The 9,981-nt window shown below is 47.3% G+C and overlaps 2 protein-coding genes across 2 annotated transcripts; both read left to right on the top strand.

Moving 5' to 3' along the window:
* The first annotated feature begins 6,218 nt into the window (after positions 1–6,218).
* BJ212DRAFT_610359 (uncharacterized protein) lies at positions 6,219–6,842 on the top strand. The gene is made up of 2 exons (XM_041343652.1): positions 6,219–6,708; positions 6,774–6,842. Exon 1 carries the CDS (start codon positions 6,354–6,356, stop codon positions 6,666–6,668), a length of 315 nt encoding a protein of 104 aa, XP_041185187.1. The 5' UTR covers positions 6,219–6,353; the 3' UTR covers positions 6,669–6,708; positions 6,774–6,842.
* BJ212DRAFT_610353 (uncharacterized protein) lies at positions 6,645–7,415 on the top strand. Its single transcript, XM_041343651.1, has 3 exons — positions 6,645–6,708; positions 6,774–7,252; positions 7,305–7,415. The coding sequence occupies exon 2, from the start codon at positions 6,857–6,859 to the stop codon at positions 7,190–7,192; it is 336 nt and encodes a 111-aa protein (XP_041185186.1). The 5' UTR covers positions 6,645–6,708; positions 6,774–6,856; the 3' UTR covers positions 7,193–7,252; positions 7,305–7,415.
* Positions 7,416–9,981: the final 2,566 nt, after the last annotated feature.

Raw genomic sequence — 9,981 nt, 5'->3', positions numbered from 1 at the left:
TTATAGCGTGGGAATATCAGGATGCAAATTGAAACATCACAAGCTCGAAGCTCTCCACCAACTAATTTGATACGTATACTTACTGGACCTAACTCTCTTGTGTGACCTATTAGCATTCCGAAATTTGATCGGCTCTCTATCCTTTAGAAACCATGTTACCTACCGTTCAACTGAGGTTATTTAGCAAAGGAGGTACGAATCTTTTCTATGTATTAAGTCGTCTTCATTAACATCATCGAGCTCGCGGTCTTCAGTTGCGCACAGCATCCTGCCCATAACTCTGGGCACCAATCCCGTTCCCGCTCCTTCCTGAGACCTGAGGCTTGCTATGTCGCCGCTGCTGGTTGATTTTTTTTTTCGGAAAAGCGCATCAGGATCGGGCGGCATACCCGTGCCAAGATCCAGCGTCAGACCCCCTGGTCGTAGTCGACATCCTTCCCTTCGTTGATTCTTCCCATCAATCCTACTTGTCAATTACCACTATTAGTGCGGCTTTCAAGTTCTTTCTTCAATGATTTCCACTGCATCTTGGATTTTTCTTCTCCTAGCTTGCAGCTCCACTACATACATACTACCGTGTATATACATGTATGTTCCTGTCATTGGTGGTCACAATTTTATATTGCACCTTCCTGATCTCACCCAGCAAACGACTGATGAGTGTTACCCTTCCGAGATATTTCTGTTCCCAGGTCTTGGCCTCTGCTGTAAGTGAGGTAACCCACGTACCTTGTTTTCAGGAGCCGAAGTATTTTGGAAGGGTAACAGGGCACCCTGTTACTCGTCCGAAACTTTTCGGTTCCCTGGAATTGCATTACTTCTTGAAGGTACAAGCAATCACCATTCAAACTGCGTGTACAGCCATTCAATGATCCCCGTCATTTCATGACGCTGAACAGCGCATGATCAAAATTTTTATTGACACAGGATATAATTTAAAGGCCATTCGCGCTCTACAGTGCGGGATATGCAATCGAAGCACCCTCGCAACAAAATACCTTCCACATTCAAATTGGTCACCTATTTTGGGAAGCTCGTCCCAGTCCCAAATACTCACACAACCAGGAGTCCTGTTTCGAGACTATTCATCACATCCACACTATCCTGTACTTGTCCGAGGGGGAGATAGGTGGACACGTCGGCATCCACCATGACTCGCTGATCCTTGAGTAGTAGCGATACCTTGAGCACATACTTTGTATCGATTAGTTGTGTGCCGAATCGCGTTGTACCTCCGACTCACAAGCCTGAATGCGACGCTGATCGATAAGTCGGATAAATGGTCGCGGGTTTGCTGAGGTCACACCGACCAAACCACAGAGTTGTCGAAAATCAGGCTAGAGCGAGACATGGGATCCAAGATAACCGTTGAAGTAGGTGCAATGTTATGCGGGTTGGGAGGAAGGTGCATCTAGGTGAAAAAATATATACCAAGTCTTGAAAGTTTATTAATTATTAACAAACGCGAAGACCACATTTATTGACATGTTAATATAGCTATTTTGATAAAGGCCAACGGTCCTTCATGGGCGGCGGCGTCGAAGCGTTCATATGATAGATTCGAAGGGGTGAGTGAAAGGAAGCCAGAGTGTGATGGCGACGGCATGTTTGTGATTCGAGTGGTGTGATCAGTGGGCGCTTGGATAAGTTGAGATGAGTTTTTGTCGAACGAAGGTATTGAACTAAATCGGAACGTACATGGATATTCAGAGGAGTGAGCGGCGGGTAGGCAAGACATTGACAAACATCGTCGGCGAAAGAATAACTGTTGGAACTAACAAAGATGGGCTCCTCGGGGTCTTGCATAGAACTTAACCTTGAACTTCATTCAGCTGGGAACCGAGGACGAGTAACAGGAGACCAATCACTCTTTTAGAATTGAGCATCCTTCAATTTTGTGGTATTCTGTTCAGTGTCGAACTTTCATTATGATCATGTATGTATATTTTCTATAAAGTATGTAACCCGGGTGCCCTTCTGACCTCTCTAACTTATCAAGCCATGCTTGCCACCGTTCTGCTATTCGCTCTGCCGTTTTGCACCGCAGAGTCAGCATCCAGTTATGCAGGATCAACCGTCGTTGATTCTTATCCTCCCCCCGGTGCCACCAACACTGCTATCGACACTTACTTCCCGGATGCACCTCAAGTCGGTTATGCAGGTCCAACGCCTAGTCAGTGATAATGCTCATTGTATTTCCTGTGTTCTAATCAGGAAGATTTCAGCTGGTGCTGAACCTGCGGCAATTGTCACCGCCATCCCGTTCTCTAAGGTCGAAAACGTATTTCCCTTGTCGAGGCCCAATTCGGCAGACAGCGCAGACATCACCTTCAATGTGATGCGTCATTGGGGGAATTTGGCCCCCTTGTACTCTGTGGAGTCGTTTGGTCTTTCTGGTGCATCCCCTGTCATCCCAGAAGGGTGTGGCATCAACGCAGTGCATCTCTTGATGCGCCATGGAGCCCGTTATCCAACCTCTGGTTCCGGAGTTTCTGACTTCGCCTCTGATATTCATGCTGCTGCATCGGACGAAGGCTTCAGTGTCACTGGTGATTTGGAATTCTCGGCAACCTGGACATATAAGTTGGGCGCAGAAACCTTGACGCCTTTCGGCCGCGACTCGCTGTACGTTCGCTCTACATTACGATACTTCCACTGACGCTCCCCTCCATCAGCTTCAGCAACGGGGTTGCTTTCCGTTACAGATATGGCGAGTTGCTCAATGCCTTTACGGATCTCCCAGTATTCCGTACTACTTCTGAAGGTTTGCCTGCATCGAACGTTTGTTTCGCAATGCGCTCCGATAGTTTGCTTATGTCGTGTAGATCGAATGGTGGATTCTGCGTGAGCAATTTACTCATATTTCTACGCGCGCCATGCCTGATAATGCTATCGGTAGCCTGAACTTTGCTGCAGGCTTTTTTGGGCTCGGAACTTACGAGACCGACTATCACCAGGAGATCATCATCGAGGAGAACAATTTCAACAACACCCTCGCTCCTTATGATGTGTGCCCCAACTCCAATACGGCGGATATCGGTAACTTCGGTGGCACTCAGGGTAATAAATGGGCGGATATCTATCTCAAAGATGCTCGGAAGCGCTTGCAACCAATGATCAAAGGATTTAATTTGACTATCTCACGATTGGTTGATATGCAGGAAATGTGCGCGTATGAGGTAATTACATTATTTACACGATCTTCGTGGATTTCTGACATTCCGCAGACCGTGGCCCTCGGATATTCCAAGTTTTGCGATCTCTTCACTGAGAAAGAATGGGAAGGATACGAGTATTACGTCGGTATGTTCCCTCAAATAGTCCCTGCTGAGCTCGGTGGTGATCTCTATTTGTAGATCTTAGTGAGCACATTGAGCGGTAAACTTGCAGCCTGAGTGACTGATGACTTTATTGTGAACAAAGATTTCTGGTACAGCTATGGACCAGGTAGTCCAACAGCAGCAGCGCTGGGCCTTGGCTATGTTCAAGAACTGGTGTCACGTCTCACTCACACTCCCATCAATGTCTGGAACAGCAGCACCAACAGCACTCTTGACTCGAGCAACATCACATTCCCTCTTAGTCAACCTACATATGTGGACGCTAGCCACGACGTGATCATTTCCACTAGTATGCTGCCACCTCCTTCCTCTCCGATGCCAGACTACTGACGGAAGGGCTCGGTCGTTACTGCTCTGAACTTCACTAGTCTAGCTGCAACTGGTCCTCTGCCAACCGACCATATACCCCATCATCGTGTACGCAGTCTCATAGACTACCGCTTACCTGATCTCTGACCAGTCACATCAGTCTTTCATTGTCAGCCAGATTGCTCCTTTTGCCTGCCAGCTTGTAGCGCAGGTGCTCAGTTGCCCGGCCTCCGAGGAGCCGACCCATATCCGGTTCCTTCTGAATGATGGTGTGGTGCCGCTAACGGGCATCCATGGTTGCATGGAAGATTCGAACGGTCTCTGCGCACTACCCAGCTTCATCAGCGGGATGTATGAACGAATTGGGGAGATCAACTATGCGCATGATTGCTTCGCCAATTATACCATGCCCAATCCCGACAACATAATCGATGGAAGATACCCTAGTTAAAAGGATGATTGAGTATTTGGTCGTATATACACAAGTTGCCACCTTTTGGAGAGTGTTAATGAACGTTAACGTCTAGTTGAGCTTTGTCGGCAGCAACCTTGTTCTAGAAGTAGTAATGTCGTGTGCTATATTTTGGAGAATGTGTCAAAGGTATAATTGCACATCATCAGCGGTATCCTTTGGAAAGTAACTAGTCACGAGCCAGGGCAACAATCGAGAGAAGCTGCGGAAAATTCACTGTCGGACAATATGCTACATGTGTGATGAGAATGAGCACATTTCAATAAACAGGTTCTCACAGATTATTGAGATAGATGTAACTTTCAGAAAGCACGACTAATTAGAGGGCCGGATTTACCAGTAGTCAGAAGATGTTTGAGCACTGACATTCCTTTCCTTTGAGAGGTTCGTCCAATGAAGGGCCACCGCCAAGTTGACATCGTTTCAGTGAACCGGAAATACATATTTAACAGTGGTAGTAGCACAATCAACTGGTGAGGTTTCGCTCAGTCAGATGATCAAACGAGAATAACTTATAGTGAATAAACAGCGAACAAATTGATGGAATCAACGCCTACAGTACTGTATGAATGGTGTTTAAGTTCTCGGCATCGCATTCTCGTCGAACCACCTTTTCGAATGCCCATAAGTTATGGATGATAACTGGAAAAATTCCGATGAAAGCTGAAGTCACCGTGGGGCACGAAAGTGAATTCCCTTTCATGGAGACTATCACATAAAAAGAGGTTTCACCGCAATGACTATGCATAGTTAAGATGGACCTCCGAGGATCTATACACTACAAAAATGTTGCCGGTAGGTTCCGAACCAACTCCAAGAGAAACAGATTTTGATTCTGTTATGGTAACCAGTTAAATTAGACCTCTGAGGAAACCATCCATGAGTCAATGTCAAGGTGTGCTCCAATAGAAAAACACCTGTCTTTCGGCAGGTTTCGAACCTGCCGTACAGTTGAAGTGAAACAGATTTTGATTCTGTTCCGGTAACCACTTGGCTAAGACCAGTTCAGATGAACATCGTCCATAAGTGAATATCGCAGTGTGTTCTAATAGGGAAAAAATTTGTCGTTGGCAGGTTTGACAGTTTTTGATTCTGTTGAACAGTTGTGGTAACGTTAACGTGGCCACTGGCTACATATAAGACCAGCCTGAGTTACGATGGACCCCCAAGGAATCCATCCATCAGTGAATCTTCAAGGCGTGTCTCGATAGAAAAAAAAGGCCTTGTCGTGGGCAGGTTTGGAACCTGCACTGGTAGACTGAGTCCAAGAGACAGATTTAGATTCTGTTGTGGTGACCACTTTGGTCAGGAGAAGTTAACATGAGCCTCCGAGGAAACCATCCATGAACGAATCTTTAAGCTTTAAGCTTTAAGGCGTGTTCCGATAGAAGAAAAACCTTGTCCGACTCGTTTGCATGGCAAGTTTCAAACCTGCACGATCCAAGATAAACAGATTTCGAGTTTGTTTCTGTTGCGTCAACCACTTGATCAAGACCACTCAGCTGAACCTCCGACGAAATCATCCATGAGCGAATGTCAAGGTATGTTCCGAGAGAGAGAAAAATTGTCGTTGGCAAGTTTTGAGCTTGCACAGTACTTCCAGGAGAAACCAATTTCGATCCTGTGGTAATCACTTTAGCCAGGACGAAGCCGAAGAACTGAATGTTCGAGGCGTGGCACATCAGCGACTCACTGGTGAACATGACCGCTCTATTATCGAGGAAATATTAATTTTGCTTCCTATCTTTAGCTTCAATTGGATGGATCGAAGAAAAAATACATCCATAAAGAGACTCCGGTTTTGGCTCGAATGGTTGTATAAAACCATCTGCAGTCAAAAGTCTTTGCTGTCGTCTTACCAAAGACGATGCACTACTTTTCAAAAAGCTCCTCAGAGGCAGAGAATCCTTCAGCGCCAGTGCGGCCCCCAAGCGTGTTATCTTCGTCGCCGATGCGGATAATGTGATAGAGATATCATCCTCCCCGCCACCACCCCAAACTGACCCTGATCAAGCCGCAGAATCTTTATCAATGTTGTGTGGTCCCAGAAACTCTCCGACCAATAAGTGCTACAAACGGAACTTCATGGGAGGAGTGGAGAACGATCCCCAGATCGCTCGCCATCACTGCTCTCATCTTCAGACGGGGTGACGGGTAATCATACACGAAGCACGGCGTGGCTACTATGATTAGATGATGAGCCTGACATCCAAATTCTGTCGTCCCCATCCATGGCACCACCACAAGAACGCAGTCCTCGCGCTGCGAGTCGCGCAGATAGCCTATTCGACGATGAAAGCGTTATAGACCAAAGGCATCTCTCGCCCGGGGCACATCTAATGCCACCACCTTCTCTACCATGCCGAGGTATCATTCAGTCGCCCGTACTTTCTTCCGATCACGACAGTCCAGATACCTCATTCGCTGTGCGACCCGCTGGACGTTTCTTCAAGCCGCGTGCAGCAGCCGCAGAGCTTTACTCACTGGCATTGGACATACCACCTCTTTCCCAACGACGTTTGCAACGAAAGGATACAGATATGTAACATGGTCAGACTGCCGCCCGCATAACCGTTACACCAAAAGGTGAAATACTGAAAGCTTAGCTTTCAGCATCAGCGACAGTATATGTACTGATTATGGGAACTCAGGTAAGCCAGCGTGCTTACAAGATATCATTTCTTGGGGATCAAGCCCGCCCCCTAAGCATAGCAAGCAAAAGCCATTTGTATCTATGCGACATAACCCGTGGCTGGATGAAGAAGCGGCTCACTCTGGTGACGAAGCAAGTGAGGGATTGTCGCACTCGGAAGGTGATGTTGAAAGCGATTCCGATCGCCAATTCATCAAGGATATCGCAAACACTCAGGTCTCTCCTTCTTACGATCAGTCACTTGCTTATCGACGGGGTTTGCTCACACAAGCCCCGCCGGGAGGTCCCACGTTTGCTACCAGACCGGTGAGGAGGGAAGTATATACCCGAAGGGAGAGCGCAGAACGCTGCGCTGGTGGTCAAGTTCTCCCGTACGTGGCCAAACGAGTATGCCATTGGCAGCTTTGTCATAGATGATGATGAGGACAGAAGGATATCATCTGGAATATCCCATATAGGTTCTGCAGTCGAGACTAGGTATGGTTTTGTATGATCCTTAAGGCTTTGGTGTCTCGTTGAATGTTTTCAGGCGGATTAGCATTATTGAATATTGAGTGACGGTCAACGTTGTGCGTCGGGTTGTGTCGGAGCCACCCGCCGCCGTCACAAAATCTCACATTGATTTGTCACACCACACTAACGCTTTTCGAAGTTTCCTCATCGTCGTTTACGACGCTGGCCCGCTGTCTTATAGTGATAGCCGATATCGAGTAAATTTTGCGATCCCACACATAGTCTAGTCCAGGCCCCACTTGGAGGAGCCTTGCTATTTCCACTAGTTAGGACTACTCATAATTCTCCTGATCATGGATGAGCTCATGCATCGTTGTCTCCGAGTTTTCATTCGACGGCGATCTTGGTACGTGAGCACTATGTATTGATCTCATCTTGTCCTCGGTGTTTTTTGGGGTACTGATCGTGAAGAGGATCGTTTGAATCCCCATCATGACAACTCTTGCTAAATTTCCATTTTTTCGAACAGCACCTGATTTTTGTTATTTCCTGCCGTTCCTGCAGGTTGTAACGTTTCCCACTTGCAAGATTTTATCGTAGGATTCTACAGTCACGACGCGGCTACCCACCCGCAGGTCGTCGACGATGCTTTTTGCGCGTTTGTCTGGTCTACAGTTGTCCAGCAGCAGGCCGCTGTCCGCGTTGGTGCAGTTCCTTTGGGCGTATCATCCGAAGTGCATATTGCTCCTCACACGAGCGCAAAGCGTGAGGTGGCAACTAAGGGCGAGGTACTTGTCGAAGAAGCCCCACCGTCACTCACTCTCGTTGAAAATGCATGCGAAGGTTCATTCACAATGCGACCTGTGACGGATCTCACTGGAGCACGGATATCAGTCACAGGTAACGTTTTGGACATATCCAAGCCACGGAGTGTCTGGTCAAAACAATTCGGGGATCTCCTGGTGCGTTTTTCTTCGTCTAGCAACAATGGCATCGTTTCATGGTTACGCAGGAATCCAAACTCGCTCCGTTAAAGCTCACGAGCGACACCTTAGTGAATTGGGGAAAAATCCTGCAATCAAGGTGTGAAGAGCTTTTGTTTTGCAGCTCTGTAGCATTCTTATCGGTTCTCGTTCTTAGGCCACTGTGGTCAGCTTGCCAACGATCGAAAGCTCGTTTGTCGACCGCACTACGAAAGTAATACGAGCCTTCGATCATCCTGAATTTTCCGCTCCCCGGGTAGCGCTCGAGGTTCTCAATGCTGTAGAAAGCGGCTTCCTCTGGGTAGGTGAACTCATTGTAAGCAGAACCGAATCTTGCTTGTTGCATGTATTATCGTTAGGAATAAGGGCTGGCGCTGCCGCCGTTATGATAATGGTTATTAATTCTCACGGGATCAAAAATTGGGAACAGTCACAATTATGGCTGATATTGGTATGTACAAACTAATAATATGTTGCTCGAACTAGGTGCCCCCGCCCTCGTCTTCCTTCTCGTCGGCTTCCTCGCTACCCATAGCCGTACGTCGCCGACCACGACGAGCGCACGCTGTTTGTCGGCGCCAAGCTGAACACGGGCGTAGATAGCAGGGGTTATGGGAGATGAGGAACCGATCGTGTTCGACGAGAGCCCTGCTCCACTAATGTTGGGAGTCGCGGGTGTGGTATGTATATGTATAGGTACTTGGGATGTCATATATAAAATAAGTTATTAAGAGTTATTAGATTATGCTGGGGAGCTTGAAGGTAATGGTCCGGATGGAGCATATTTCGACTTGAATCTCAATATTGGTCCATATCTGCTTCAACGTTAGCCCAACATGACGCAGCATAGACTTGCATGAAATTTACCTTACAGTACGGATCGGGAATTGGCATCATGCAGAGCGATGAAACCAAGTAGCGTCGAAGCCATTCGGGGCCAGTCTGTCGCCATCTGAGTGGCGAAAGAGCTGAGCGAAGAATATCAGCCGATATATTGAACGGACTATATCTTCATCACAGTAAATCCAGCGCCGAACAGACTGGACCGACAGTACTTGCAGCTAGCGCCGACGCAGCGATAGCCAGATATGCATCAATGATGTAGTTAAACAGGGCAAGCTTCAAAGCCGTCGTGAGCTGTAGATTAGCATGCAAATTGGGACAACATACAAATATCAAGCAAATGCTCCATCCGAGCAATGCACCCGACATCATCGGGGCCCACATCGAAATACTAGGAAAGGATGTCCACGCAAACCAAAAGAACGATATGGCAAAGAATGGCGCTGAGATCATGGCGACCCTCAATCTGAACTCTGGTGGCACAGGGTTTGGTGCGCATTCCTGAGCTTTGCGCTCGTAATCTGGGTTTAGAAAGAGAATGTACTAAAACGCATGATAAAGCGTGGAAGCATAATGATGAAATATACACACCGTTGCAACCGCAATAAACCCGCCAATGGGCAGCGGAAGGAACACGAGTCCAGACACACCCGCATCCAAGTTATGCCCCTTGGTGAAAACCACGGGATAGGCCTCAAAAAGCAGGTATATACAGCCGTAGACAAACTGGGATCCAATGTCAACAACCCTCTCGTCAAATCGCAAAATAGCTACACTTACGCTCATATACAGAGTTATAGCAATCAACATCGGTTCACGAAAGAGAACTTTGAAAGGCCGAGCAAGAATGGTTTCCACGCGCTGTGAGAGTGTCATGTTTTGTGATTCAATGGCAGCATGGTATCTCTCGTCTCCAGTGCGCTTCCG

This window comes from Suillus subaureus (assembly GCF_016647635.1).
Source record: "Suillus subaureus strain MN1 chromosome Unknown BJ212scaffold_342, whole genome shotgun sequence".
In the NCBI taxonomy this organism is placed as follows: domain Eukaryota; kingdom Fungi; phylum Basidiomycota; class Agaricomycetes; order Boletales; family Suillaceae; genus Suillus; species Suillus subaureus.
The sequence above is the reverse complement of the archived record's forward strand: the minus strand, read 5'-3'. Positions and strand labels throughout refer to the sequence as shown.